Below are 15,320 nucleotides of genomic sequence, written 5' to 3' on the forward strand. Positions count from 1 at the left end.
CTTCCATCTTAGAATTAAAAATTAATGCTAGTGCTTCTGTGATACTTACTGATTACCAGTTGGTTGTCACCTTTTTTTGGATTATTACTCATGTAATAAAGATTACCCAGATGGATTCTATTAGTGGAGAATTTAAGACTTCTAACAGAAAAGTAGAAGGAAGTTGGAAACTTCAGTTTGTACCTGCCTTTCAAAAAGCTGTGTTGCTTATGTGTGTGTTAAGGGGCCTCTTCCCCCCTGTGTTTGTTGTGTACCATGGTTGTTTAAGCACTGTCTGTTGGCTGTTCAGTTAAATGACAGACCTGAGACCCATGGACCACTGTTGATAGTTCTGCACTAGTCACTGAAGCTGTTTTCCAGTGTCGTCTTCTGAGATCAGCCAGAACTAATAAATCTGTGTATAGCACAAATATATCTATCAGCTGGACAGTCATGCTCCACATGAGAGGTACACCTGTTAAGCACTGGGTTGATATACACGTGCAGGGAAGTGATACATGGCAAATGTAGTTAGTCTGGCTTAGGAAAACTTGGATATTCATCACCCATGTCTGGTGAAGTATTTACAAGCATGGCTGTGTTGAGGAAATTACTGACAGAGCACCCCTGCTTGTGGTAGTGTACCATAAAGGATCCCTCTTTGTTTAGCAGAGGAAGGTTGTATTCAGACAGCATAGCTCCAAGATGTGGGCTGGCTCAAGAGTTAAGCATGATACAGTGGTAAAGATGGGTTGCTTTTATGAGGGTAAGTGTAGAGACAGGTGTGATAAATCAGCCATGTGGTGATTGAACAGGACTCTGCTAGGTGATCTGCTTCCGGTTGGACTTGAGGCAGGTGCACCATTCACTGCAGAGCCTCCATCGGAGTCTGTAAAGGTGGTTATCTCATCCAAGGAGCAATGCTGTCTTCACTAGCTTTGCTGCAAAATGCTTAAATGTTCATTTTCTATTTCTAGACTTTTTTCCTAAGAGTACAAGTGAGGAAAACAAACTCTGGACTCAAATTTTCATAAAATAATTTATGGTGTCAGTATTGTGCAGTATTCACACAGTTCTAGGAGGAACATGTATTTTTAAAACATTGCTTCTTGTGTACCTTTAGGGAGGATGTTGGAATGTTAGCATTTCTCTGCTAAACTAATTTACACAACTAACTTTATACAACTAACCCAACATTGTGTTTGGGTAATTGCAGAAATGGATATTTGGTGGTGCTTGGCTACATATGTTTCTCTTTGCTATATGCTGACTTAATACTGTCACTTTAAATGGTTACCAAGAGCCTTTTCCCAATATGATTGTGGGCTTAGAAAAATAAGAATGATTGGAAAGACTCCAGATGTTATTTTTAATCTGTCTCCCTTCCTCCCTTCCCAAATAGGAATAAACTGCTGTGTTGCCTCTCTGTTCATCTGCCTTGCCAGGAAGGGGCATTAGACCTGATTATGTGCTACTTCGTTTTACCTGGATTTGCATGGATGAAGGTTTTGCACCTTAGGCAGCAAGTACACTATGCCCAGTGCAAAAATAGAGAGACGATATTATTTGTATAAAAATAATGAAAATATTATAAAAAGATGACAGAAGTCAAATGTCTTTATCAAATGGCACATTAGAAATCACTCTTTTTAAACATTCAGTTACTATTCTATAGAAGACAGTGGTAAAAGCAGTTGTGGATATAGAATGCATAAGAACAAAATCTGTGAACTTAGAAGAAAAAAAAAAATCATTGTTTTTTCTTGTACCTGAGTCTTGAAGTTTCATCTTAGCATTTTTTGGAACAGCCTAAGTGTTTTCCATGCAGAAGTCAGCAGGAGCTGTCTGACCTTGCTGATGTTGTGTGCAAAGGGAGCACGCATTCCTCAGCAGTCAACTTCACCATGTACCTTTGGTGTACACTGTGCCCAGTGCTGTCTGGTCATGGTTAGAGCTTCTTCAGCAAAGGCTCACTGGCACACCGACCCTTCTCTCCTGAAGTGGCCAGAGTGAAACAGAAGCCTCCAGACTCATCTTTTGAAATTGTTATTGAATACATTCCAATATTCAAATGCATTTTTGTTCCTAAAAACTCTATTTGTTACATAACTGCATCTTTGGAAATCTCACTGTGTGTAAAAAGTCTGATAATTAGTGTGATATTTGCAGATCTGACAAGTGCAAAGGTGTGAGTGCAGGAGTAATCTCTTTTGGTAGGGTTGAAAGGAGGAAATGGTAGATGCTCCTGGAGAACAAAGGTACTCTATTCCTCATGCTGGGCATAGGCAAATCCAGCAGCCTGGGGGGGCAGAGGCTGCACATCTGTTCCTGTGCATGCAGACTACATCTGTACATGGCCAGGTATGCAGAACACAGAGCACATAAAGCATGAGCGCACACAACACTTTCCTGTGTTGAGTAGTGCAAAACGTGCTGTGGGGTTGGTCTACATGGGCTGTCCCTCCTTATGAGTCTGGGCTCTTCTCCACCTTTGTGCCTCTGTGCTCCTTTAGGCTCTTGGACGTGATCCTTGGATGAGCTGGTGGCTCCCTTGATGGGCCTGGGAGCAGCTGGGGAGGGTATTATTTGGGCTCCTTTGTGTGTACCCAGGTGAGCTCTGTGTCATAGAATTAACTATGCAGTGAAGGAGAAAACATGCCACAGAGACTGAATTTAAGAACTTTAGTTTTGCACATTTGAAATGTCATGGTGATAGGATGAGGTGGAGAAACTAAGGCTGTCCCTGTACTCTAGAAGTTGTAAGCGTGAATGGAGTATTCAAATCTCCTTTAAAAAAAGGATTCTGTTACAGATAATAAGCTTAAAATGGTGAGGGTTCTTCACAGATGTTAAATGAACTTTATTTTCATGTGCATTATGGGATCAAAGTTTTTTTGAGAAAGCAAGCTTTCTCAAATGCTCTGTCTCTAACTTCAGGTTGTCTCTACTGCATCTTTTTCAAACTTGCAAACCGTTACACAATTAATATGTCCTTTTATTTCTTAGAAAATAGTGAATGTAAGTATGACTCAAGCCTATGCTGTTTTACTGTCTTTGATGTTGACCAGTTTAAAGCATGTAGGAGTGTGCCCCCTGTTGAGGGAGTGACAAAACTATCCTTTGTGCCCTTAAAAAGGAAAGAAGCCCAGAAGTTTCTCTCCTCGATTAGGTGAAAAAGCCACCTTACAGGCCTAGGAGACTTCACCTCAAACTTAAGGATAGCTAATTGGACAGAAGCCAAAAAGTGCCGCCTGAGCAATTTACTAAAAAAAGAAGTGAACAAAAAAACTAATCACTTTTGTAATGTGTTTCTACCAAGAACAAGGACCTCTTACACCTAGATCGGTTTTTCTCTGTTTGTTATTTTGCCTTTTATTAAACCTTTTTGTTTCCAACACTGCAACAGAAGCCATCCTGCTAATTTTTATGCCTCCAAAAGTAGCTGAGCTATCTTGAGTGTGTTGTAGACCTCCATAAGCTTATGAGACCTAGCTCAAAGAAGCTCATACAACGAAAGCATGGCTTATTTTGGTGACTCTTCCATGTATTAGCAGTGTCAAATCAGACTTAAGAATAATGTCTGGTCTGTAAGAAAACATAATAAAGGTAGTAAGTCAGTTAGCATATCTGTCTGCTACTGTTCTTCCTTTCTAGATGTGAACTACAGAAGGGATTTTTTGCTTTTGAAAGGCAGGGCTGGAGAATGGTGAAAGTGCAGTAAAAATGAGTCACTTGCTGTGGTAGAGTGCATGTAACCTGGAAACTCCTTTGGATTACATAGGACTTTATTTTCAGCTTGAGAAACTGCAACATGCCTGTCTGAAACAGCTGCTGTTCCACAAAGGGTATTGACGTAACACTGGTCAGAGCTAGAATAAGGACAATTCAACCTCCTTCTTAGTCTTAGTGATGGGGATGAGAAACTTGCAGTATGTTGACTGTTGTACAAAGGTTGCTGGAAAAAATTTAGAACGCAGAAAGATGTGTTTGCAAGGTCTGTAGCTGATTGTATATGTAAAAACTGGAAGTTACCTTTGAGTGTAAAAATAGAGGAGAGAGAGAAAAGAGAAAAGGTTTAAAAATCCCATCAGACTTCTTTGTTGCTAGACCAGCATGGAATAGAAAATGTGGTCCTCAGCTGAGAGCCTGCTCTTCCTTGGGCAAGCTCTCCATGGCAGTGGATACTGACATTGATGGTGATTTTTCACCATATTTTCCCCTAGTGTGATACATTTGGTATTGGGATCCACTCAAACAAACTGCTGTTCCTGTTCATAGTGAGGTCAGAGCATACCTGGGGTCATATGATGACTAGTTTTGAAGACTTCTGTGTATGTATTATGGGGTAATGCTTGTCTTCGTTTGTTACTCACTAGGTCTTGTTCTTCCTCTGATATAAACGGAAAGCTATAAAACGGCTAATGAAGCGAGTGGGAGAGAAAGAATGATCTTGCCCTGACTGCCGCCATTTTCCTTGAGAAACAGATTGACAAAACTCCTGGGCTTTGCACAGGATCCCCAGCACATCTCCCACAGAAGGGGAGAACACTGCCCTGCCAGATTTAGGACAAACTCTGCTGCAAAGTGCAGACCTTACCTAGGAGTTAGGGAAAGGCAGGCTGCATGGATGCAGATGGAAGACTGCTGTCACAAAGGTTAAGATCCTAATGGTGCTGTGTAACTATTAAAAGTTTGGAAAAGATATACAGTGCTTGCATCTTTAGAATATATTCCTTCTGGAACTTACAGTAGCTACTAGTGGACTCCATTTCTGTAACATATATTTTGTTACATCTTGCAGCACTGCACTTTGCTGAAATGTTGAGGAAGTGTGTTCAGTTTGGTAACAGTATATTACATCTATTTTCTATTTCAACTGATACTTTTTCTGTTTTGTCTTTCTGGCTAAAATCAAAATATGAATTTCTGTAATCATACTAGAAATGCTTCAATGATCAAAATTGATTTTAATTTACCTGGACTTGACTGGTTAGCAAAGACACAATGGAAAAAATCATGTAGCTTGTTGGCAAGCTGGTCAGACAAAAGTAGTTTAAATAGTTTAAATTAATTTCTTCCAGTAGAACTTGCCTGCACTATGAATTTGTCCTTAGCACTTAGGTCAATGCCTCATGTTTTCCTAGTGACTTCTCAAATGTAAAACTAGGTAGTAGAATTAAGGAAATAATAAAACATAAAGAAAAAATTAGATATATGAAGAGAAAAAAATAGGTAATTTTACGAAATTACACCATAGAAAAATCTAGATGAGACTTAATTGTCTTGTTCATGTTTTTTTTCAGCTCACAGTGCATCAACCAGATGAAAGAATTAAAAGAACAGTGTGAAGAAAGGATAGATGAGCTGAGAAAAAAGAGTAGCAATGTACCACAAATCAAAGAAAACAAAGACTTCACAGAAGATAGCCAGGTATGATTTGGATAATTTCTTGAAAATAATTTTTTTTTAATTCTTAAGTGTCTCTTCACCTTTCTGCTATCTCCTATTAGCATTATCCCATCTCATTAAATTTTTCACTACTTCAACATTTGTTGAATGTTTCTGATCTGTGGGAAGTGGGGTGATTTCAAGGACAGAACAAGGAGATGTCCTGTAGGAGATTCAAATCACTGTGTGTCTAAGATGGGCAGAATGTGAGAGGTGATGCCAGAAGTGGTGTGGATTCCATTAAGGAATATTTACACAACTGAACTTTCCAGTTTGGAAGATAAATTATTTAAGAAGGAACTTGAGGAGTTTTACTGAAGCACCTCTGCAGGACAATTTCAGTCTCCTGCACAAAAGTGCATAGTTGGAGGCAATTTTTACTCAAAGCCGATTATCTGTGAGGCAGGGCAGGTTATCTGTTATCCTTTTCATATATAAATGGGATGGTCTCAAATGAGCTAATGGATAATATAGCTACTGCCTAAATAATTTCTCTCTATTTGTGTTCCCTAATATCTGTGGCAGTGTTTCTTTGGCCAAGATGTAACTTTCTCAGTTGTTTGCTTGCCCAAGAATTTCAACCTTTTGCTTTTCTAAAACCATACTTAGTTATAGTTAGTGCAAGATGACCCTGACAAATCTATGCATGCTTTTGTCCAGTGTTTTAAGCTCGAGTAATTTCTCTTTTTAAAATGTATGTGCTTATGTAATAGAAAAGTCTGTCTTAAAACAGAAAGAAAATGGAGTGTTGGTTGGTTAATGACTAAACAGCTTTACTTAGAGCTCTGTAATTTGAAGAATGATGTATACTTTTTGGCTGAAGAAAATGCAACATGTTCAATTACTGTCTTTTTATCCAACTACTTGAATTTTTTAAAAAATCAGCATATACCCTTTGAATCTGACATAAAGAATTACTTAGCTAGAAATGTAATGTAAGTAAAGGGCTTTTGTATGTGTAATTAGGAGGTAACTTCTTGCTGTTAACTCCAGGCTCAGTGTTTTTGCAGAAGAATTCATGCCCAACAAAAAGTGAAAAACGGTCTTATGTTCAGTTTCTGATGACTTCTACTATAGAGAGCGATCTTAAGGAGATGAATTATTTATAGAACAGAACCATGTTTAAATACAGCATTTTTTGTTTTACTGATTGAAGGAAGATGGAGTTGTTCTGAATATCTTTACTGCAATAACCAAATATTCTGCAGTAACATTTGCTTATCAAGCATTGGTAAGAGTTAATGCTAGATTAATTGCTGATACTGGGCTTCATGGTGTTGACACAAAAAGATCTTGTTCTGCCTGGCTTTGATGGAAATTAAATGCTTTTCATAACAGTCAAGTAGTCGTGCTGCAGCTCTGGCTTCTTGGTGACTTAGCTACTTCTTTCTGCGGTCATTTTTCCAAATGACTGATTGAACATTTGACAATATAGTGTTTTACTTCCCTTCTTAGATAAATGGGAAGCTACAGTCTTGACAGTACCAATGACAATTGGTAACAGAAAACAATTCTGTCAACTGTGAGACTTCCTATACCATAAGATTGCCCATACATTTTTATGGTACCAGATGCAAAGAGGTTTGTATCTCTGAATGTGCATATGCTTGTTCTTTCTCTGCATATTTGGCAGTTTTTGTTTGTTTGTTTTTTTATGGAACAAAAACAAAAATGCAACCAAAAAAACCCCATAGAACAAATGGGTTTGTAACACTCTGGGTTTTTTTTCACCAAACTGGTATAAGGTATAGAGCAAAATGGGCTCCATGTGTATTTCATATTAAATGTTCAATGTTTGCCTGAATTGAATTGACATAGTTCTCTGCCAGTTATAGAATCATAACATCATTAACGTCAGAACAGACCTTAAGATCCGTAAATCCTCTTCTAAGTCCAACCATTAACCCAGCAACGCTGTGTTCACCACTTAGCTATGTCTCCAAGTGCCAAATTTTTGTGGCACACCTTTGGAAAACTTCCGGGAATGGTGATTCCTCTGCTTGGACAATCTGTTCCAATGCCTGACCACACTTTTAGCGAAGAAAATTTTTCTAATATCTAATCTAAACCTCTTCTGGTGCAACTTGGGCCATTTCCCATTGTCCTGTCTCTTCTTACCTGGAAGAAGCTGGCCCCCACCTCAATACAACTACCTCCTTTGGGGTGGTTCTGGAGAGCAGTGATGGTAATGCAGTGAGTTGATGATGACTGGGAGAGCATTCTGGTTTCCAATGACCATGGAAGCAGACATTTACTTGGAGCCATCAACTGTAGCTTCTTTGTCCCATTGAAGTCCCTAATGCAGAGCTGCCAGGCAGGTAATCCCATATCTGAGCTTATATTTTTGTTTTCTTTTTCCATCTTTTTCCTCTCAAGTCTTTCTCTTTGCTCATTCTCATAAATTCATCCACAAACAGCTCAGCTCTGCTCTTTCCCACTGGCCCTGGCTTTACACCCTCATTTGGTGTTTCTAAGATGACAGTGGGGAAAGACTAACTCCATGTATTAGGGCAAGCAGGGTCTTGACTGCTTGAGCAATGACCATGAAGAGAAGAGCCTGAGTGCTACAAGGGTTACCATATGAACCATATGGCTGCATTAGGGGAAGCATTGCCATCCCATCTTTTCAAACCTCTTCTACCTCCATTCAACTCCAGAAACATGATATAGCTAGAGAATCACCATTCTCTACAGGCAGCTCCAGATTCTGCTCCTAGAGTATGGGTGTTCTTAATTTCACCTGTGTGAAAGCCCCTGGGTACATCCCTTAGTTCAGTGACCATCTTTCATTTTCACCTGGAATTAATGGTGAATCATAAGTTGAGTCCTCCTGTGTCTCTCAAGAAGTATAGTACTAACCTACACCCCCAAATATTTAATTCATGTAGTCTGGGAGTATTTTATGGAGAGGTGGTGACATGGCATTCCTGAGCTCCCTGTTCCCCATGCTATATAGATGAGGTGATTCACTGACAGGGACGGCACCAAGTGCAGGGCTGCCAGCCTCTAGATCTAGAGATGGGGAGGAGGTGGGTGGGGGACTCAGGTAGGCAAACATGCCAACTCTGACACACAGGGAGACCATGGCCATGTGAGGGAGCCAATGCCGATGTAAGTAAAAGTCATACATAAAATTTTAATTGCCCAATTGGAAGATCTTCAAGACGGTGTACATCTTAGGCCATCTTAGGTGTACATCTTAGGTCAGATGCTTATGGGTGGGTCTAGCACCAGATGGATCTAAGGTGGGTCTAGCACCAGAATTTAGTACATTCTTAAGCAAGCTCCATCATGTTAAACAGGTATTATTTTCTAGTTGGTTAATTTACACTTCTCTTAATCCTGTGTTTAATATAGTTAGAAACCAGTTCTATACAAGCCTTACTCTGCTGAAGTCTAATGATGACCAAATTCAGTTTTCTTGCCCTGTAGACTATTAATAGTAAATGGCATCTGTTTGTTTGCTCTGCTGACCCTGACACAGTAGCAGAACAGCAGTGGATAAATGTGTGGTGTTACTGTTCTGTAACACTCTGAGAATAACCAAGGACAGTAATCTCATCATTAGCTGCAGTTAAATAAGGTATGTTAAAATTCTCCTGATGTGCTATGCTGTTACATAGAAACATTACTGCATATTCAGAATTGTACAGTACATCTATTACCAATAAAAATTTCAGTCCATATATTTCCAAGTGTGTTGGGATTTTTTTCCCATGCCAAATTCTTACCTAAATTCTACTTCCCTTTCTAAATCCATGTGCAGTTATATAGACCAGTGCTTATCTGCTGCATTCTATTTACAGGCTGATACTCAACTGCCAGCCTTGAAGCAAACAGGGTACAAGCAGGCTGACTTGGAAGTGCAGAAAACCAATGCAGATGTTCCTAAAGCAGTACCTACAGTAAGAAAGACAGACCTGATGCAGGCTAAAGGTGAGATGGAAATCCTTGTCTCACTAACAACTGGTTAAGAACAGTTGTTTTTCAACGGAACATTTAGGAATGTTTTTGTACATCAGATAAGGATGAAAAACTGACACCAACAGTCTGGACATCAGTCAGGTTCCCAGCTGAAGGAAAACTTGCTTGGATTTGTTGGTTCAAAACAACAACTAATTGTTGGTTAGTTTTGTTGTAGTAGATGTGTTGCACACAACAGAAAATAGAAATATTTACAATTCTGGAGTTATCTTCCTCATTTAATATGGAGAAAATACCCAGCTTTTGGAAGGAATAATTTTCAAACATACTTAAAATTTGCTTTCTTAGTAAGGTTGACATATTCAGCCAGGTACTCCTCCTCCCTGTGGAAGAGCTTAAAGTTAGGCTTACAACAAACATGCATCCGTACTTCCCATGTATTGTCATTGAGCAAAATGCAAGTGAGAGAAATGATACACATGGGTTTAGGTTAGTGAGCCTAAAGGTTCCTTTTAGCACTAAACTTCAGAAACTATTAATTTGAATGGATGTGTCCTTGTGTGTCTGTTTTGCATAGTAGTGTGTATGGTAGAAATTCAGTTCTTAAATTTAATTACTCTTATATGCTATCTTAAATTACAATCTTGTGAGCATGCAACTCTCATTTTAGAGAGCTAGCAGCTGAAGACAGTGTCTACATATAGTTTAATTGAGAAGTGTCATGGGTTTTTAAAATTAAAAATGCAGATACATGAGAAAATCTGTATGTTAATGCCAACTAAAAATTACAGCACTCCTGCACTTAAACAAGAACAGGCTTGGATACTTGCAAATCTGCCTATGTGATGCATTGTCCTGAGCTGCTTTTGAATACCAAATCAATTTTATTGTTGGTGTAAGACGTAACACACAGAAACCTAATGCTTTTATAGGACACAACAATTTCTATTTAAACTGCTCTGTTTCACTTCCAATTTATTAACCACACATAGCAAAATTTAAAGGATATAGAAGCATGAATCTGTTGGCAGTAAATAAAATTCCCTTATTTAGCTGTTCCCAGTAGGAAAAACACAAATTGTCTTCCTCTTATCTCTGGTACTGGTGTGATTGGAAGATACTCTTTCAGAGGAAAACCAAAAATTTAATGAGAACTATAAAGCATTTCTTTTATTAAAGGTTTATAACTTGTGCCACGCTGGAAAGCATTTTTTTAAAACTCAGAATAATTTTTGTTGTTTTCAGAAAGAACAGACAGCCTAACTGACATGAGAAAACAGGAGCCTAAGGCAGAAGAGGAGCAGCTTTCCAGTCAGTTGCAAAAACCTCAAGAGTCACTCAAGGCTGCTGCAGGTCACAAGGAGATGCTGCCTGTGTCAGAGAAGGAGCCAGATCTACCTGAGGATGAGAAACATGTAGCTGGGCAAGATATGTCAGAGCCAGCAGCAGAGCAGGCTGCCAGTGAGGAAATTGAGAGGGAACAGTTTCTAAATGACGATGATAAGCAGGATGATTTGCTCCCTGGAAAGGCTGGTTTGTAGCATGTCATGTATTGTTAAAAACAGTAACAAAATGAAAAATAAAGAAATGAAAGTGTGGAGTAGGGCATGATTTCTACATGATTTCTGGTGGAAGCTGGCCAGACTTAGTTTCATAAAGGTCAGTGTGGTGTGGAAGGTATCAGTCCTGAGCAGTCACCTACAATCCATGAGTTGGTTTAAGATGGAGGCTTCTGATTGTGCAAAACGAACAGACCTACTGTCTCTCCAGTGGCTCTACAAAGTGTTTAGGGAAATTCACCCCAAAACGTTTTTGGTATTGGGGATAGAAAAGAATGTGATGCATCTGAAAAGAATAAGATGTTAATCATCCAAAGCACTGATTAATAGAGCACTTATGCATGAAAGTTTCGCAGTTAGTCTTTTTACAATGTGTCAGTGTGTGAATACTAGCTATTCCTATTTCAAAATAAGCTACCATGAGCAAAACTGATAACTCAGACTTCAGGTATCTGAAGTTGACTGTTCTGAGACTTCAAAAACATGGATCAGATATTGTAAAGGTGCCAGTTTCTGGCATCTATCAAGTGACCCTGAACTACACATCTCAACAGCACCAGGCAGCAGAGTACTGATGTTGTAGCTAAACCTGACCAATGTCTAGACATTCCTCTGTCTTGAGGGATTTGGTCTCAGTAGCCCAAAGTTATCAAAAGGCAGCCTTATGGCAGTCCGAGCAGGAATTGATGCCCACAAAAAATGTTCTTTATGCTTTTCTAGTAAACACATCCTTAGGATTTTAAGTTTCAGTGTTAATATTGTTGCTAACTTGGCAGAGATAAATAATCTCATCTGCATTGCTAAAACAGTGTTTTTCCAACTGGTCCAAAAAGATGCTGGCCAGAGCAGGCTATACCCCAAAGAGATGTAATTATAAGTAACATAAACTGTTTACATTTTCATGGAAGTAAATAGCAGAAAGATTAGATTTTTAAAAAGTCATCCAACAATTAGTGCAAGGAAAAATCTCTGTCATGCAGCCCATGAAAACTCAGTTTCAAAGGTCTGCATTTCTGCGAGCTAAAAAAGGCTAGGAGAATATTCTTCAGGCTGTAGTGTTCAGCCTTACTGCACAGGGTCCTTGTAGCCAAAGGAGCTTAAGGTAGAAAGACTTCTTCAGTACTCTGTGGGCATCCTCTTTCAAGAAGAGCTGCTTCTGAAATTTTTAGACCTTTAGGTCCATAACTATAAAAATCTATGTGGTGGTCTGAACATTAATGACATAAGTCTCTTTCTTAGCCACTTACTAACTGGAAGGGTTGTCTTAATATTTAGAAGAGAGGCTGTGATCCATCTTAAAGTTTGCTTACACCTCTCTGCTGTTACCTTTTTTTCTGGTTGATTATTTGAAAAATAAGGATAGTTGTTTGGCAATCAGAAATATTTCCATTTATGTCTGAGTCCTCTATCTAAAGAAATCTGATAGTCAATAAATGTTGTTTGAGAGGTGTTAATAACTGGGTTAAGAAAATCTTCTGGGAGAAAAGTACTTTTGTGACAACTTGGCACATCACGTAACACTTTACACTACAGTTATAGCATTCCGCTTGCTGAACAAGCTAAAACAAGAAGGGGTTTTCAGCAATTGCTTCAGGTTTTGCCCTTCCTTAGGCTGTCATTTATTGTATTCTGAAATTGTATCGTTCATCAGAGTGCTAGCTGATTTTGCTATGCTTTCCAAATCCCAAAAGATTGTCTTTTATCTACTTCTTCTGACAGGTTTTACAGCCAAAGTTGCTCTGAAAATTAACACTTCAAAGAGAAAATAATATAAAAACTTACTCAGAACAGCAATTGATTCAGCAGAAGTGTAATTCTGTGGAAGATGTTTACAGTCACTCTTCTTGTGTGCAGATGGTATAGCATAAAATGACTTAATTTTTATCTTTCAGACAAACAGGAACGTGAAGCAGTGAACCAGGACAAGGATGTCAATTACAATTTAGATCTGAATGAAGCTGAATCAGAAACTGACAAGCAAGCAGCACTTGCTGGGATTGAAAATGGTAAAAAAAGAAAAAAAAACCAGTTTTAACCTAAATATCACATGCTTAAAATGTTAAGATTATATTTTGCATGGTATCCTGCTGCAAGCTATACCTAGTTAATTTCTGTTTGTTTTTTGAACTTTCCCTCATGTTTACAGTGTGACCTATTTTCTATTCAGCACCACTGAACCTGCTCCTTAATGGGGGGTGTAGGATCTATAATTTTACTGTACTACATAGTATTTAACAGTCCTTACAAAATTTCGTGTTGTTTTCTAGATAGAACTTTCTATATGAAGAACTGCCTCTTAAAAGAGATTTCTGTACCTTTTCTTTTTTTTTTCCCTAATTCAAAACCATGAAGATGTGAAGAACCACTTACTTGACAATGGTGAAGGACGACAGAAGTTGTGAACAAAGGAAGTTCATTGTACAACTGAGTCACCTCTTCCTTCAAATGCAGCACTGATCCAAGCAAAGTGATCTTAGAAGCTTTTGATTATCTTCTACAGGCTTGACTAAAGGCCCAAATGAAGTAGTATTTTATTGTGAAGTTTTAGTACTGTTGCAGTGAGGAAAAGAGGTAAATCTCTGGAGGCTTGTTTCAAAGCAGTTTGGCCTCTGCAATGACTTTCTCCTCCTTATCAATTATAAAATTGTGATCAAGTAGCCATAAATTAGTGACTTTAAAGCTGGCTACCTTGTATAGTCATACTGCAGGTAAGCGTAGGCGTGGGTTGGTGGTAAATGATGACCAGTCCTCTGCCACAGATGGATCTCTCTGCTGAGCAATGCACAGTAGAGAAATCCCCAGCTTAGTTTTACAATTTAAGAAAGAGCTGTTTTACTGTAACAAAACACAGGAAGGATGAAAACCAGTCCATGCTTCAATCTACCCTTGAGCCTGTTCTGGCACTTTTATACTGAAACACAGACTGAGAATGCACAACTGTAGTCCTCAGATATTATGCAGAATGATATATGTACCTGGGCCTCTAAATTAAATTCCAAGAGTACACTGTCAAGGTGTGTTCTTTGCTTCAAAGTTAAAAAAAAAAACAAACCAAAAAGGATTCTGACAATAGAAGCTTCTTGCTAAGAGATTAGCCAAGAACATTTTTCTGAAAGCTTTGTTGGATTCCACAAGGTCAGTCCTACAGTGTGGCTTGGTTACCACTACTGGGCACAAGTTTCATGTAAAAATTCAAACTCATAAACTTTTCATGACAAAAGCCCTCTGAAATGGTGTTCTACAACCACCCTTTACTCCACCCAGCCACTATCTTTTGCAAAAACAGAGCAGTGCAAATGTTTGCCTTGTACAACAGCACTCGCAGCTGTTCAACGTGACTAATTATCTCTGCTGGACTTCTGATGGAGGTAACCAGACTATGCATTTAGAAGACAAGGTAGTGTCTTCCACAGGTGAAGCTTTAGCTGTTATGAAGTTGTACATTAATCACAATGTATAATCTTGTTAATGTTCTGCAGTCTTTTCTGTAACTTGATAAATGTAAACTAAAAACTACTTTACTTGCCCTGAGCTAAAAATACCCTCTACTTAGCACAAAGGCACCCTTAACTGCAGTCCAACGATGTATAGCCAGCTGGTTTGAAGAAATTTTTATATTTGTGTCTGCTCACAAGCCTGACACCTGTGTTTGGAGCATTGTTTGTGAGTATGAACCAGCCTCTGTGAGACAGCACAGCAGCCAGACAGCTGTGACTAACTTGCCTGTCAGCATTCCATTTAAGAAAACACAAATTTGTCTTTGCTTTCCGTTAAAGCACTTCACTTTGCAACTTCTTTTGTGATGTGTTATTGTTCAGTGTACTAGTTTATAGCTCCTGTACCTTAAGATAAGGCTGGCTCTTTTGTGTATGAAGAGTATTAGTTGTCAAGTGAAGGTCAGAGTTTAAGTCAAAAGATGCCTGTTAAGCCTGAACACAGAAACAGTTCACTAACAGTTTTTCACCATTTAAGTAAGACCTAACTGGTCTGGGCTACCACAGTCAACACAGCAGGGAAAACATGCCTGTAAACAGGAGAGAAGAGGAATGAGCATCATACTTCTGACAAGTATTGGGAAACTCAAGTTACTGGAATTTTTGCAAATAATGACATGTTTGAACATGAAAGAGTTTACCCATATTTGGATAAAAATATTTACCCATCTTCTGAGCATTTTCCTAGGACTTAATCTGTAAACAATTAGGCAGCTGAGATTTTAGTTGATCAGGAATTTAATATTGATTCTTAAAAAGCATATATTCTAACAGTAAAAAATAGACAGTGAAACACTATAATCAAATTGAATGAATAGCTTTACCAATATCAAGTTAAAAATTCCAAAGAATCAAACACTTAAGGGTAATCAATATATTGCCAGAGGATTATTTTAAAACAAACTATTTTGGCTAT

General features: G+C 38.5%; 1 protein-coding gene across 6 annotated transcripts in view; it reads left to right on the forward strand.

Moving 5' to 3' along the window:
- The window catches only part of GOLM1 (golgi membrane protein 1), a 33,978-nt gene extending 20,021 nt beyond the window's left edge, over positions 1-13,957 (forward strand). For 5 of the 6 annotated variants that reach the window (XM_038124053.1, XM_038124050.1, XM_038124051.1 and 2 more), the window contains 5 exons: positions 5,283-5,409; positions 9,234-9,363; positions 10,597-10,884; positions 12,803-12,916; positions 13,263-13,957. In XM_038124053.1, coding sequence (XP_037979981.1) covers positions 5,283-5,409; positions 9,234-9,363; positions 10,597-10,884; positions 12,803-12,916; positions 13,263-13,312 — 709 coding nt within the window. In that variant the 3' untranslated portion in view covers positions 13,313-13,957. The remainder of the gene's footprint in view (positions 1-5,282; positions 5,410-9,233; positions 9,364-10,596; positions 10,885-12,802; positions 12,917-13,262) is intronic. The other variant, XM_038124055.1, reaches the window with a different exon arrangement.
- Positions 13,958-15,320: the final 1,363 nt, after the last annotated feature.

Source organism: Motacilla alba, chromosome Z (assembly GCF_015832195.1).
Source record: "Motacilla alba alba isolate MOTALB_02 chromosome Z, Motacilla_alba_V1.0_pri, whole genome shotgun sequence".
Lineage (NCBI taxonomy): Eukaryota > Metazoa > Chordata > Aves > Passeriformes > Motacillidae > Motacilla > Motacilla alba.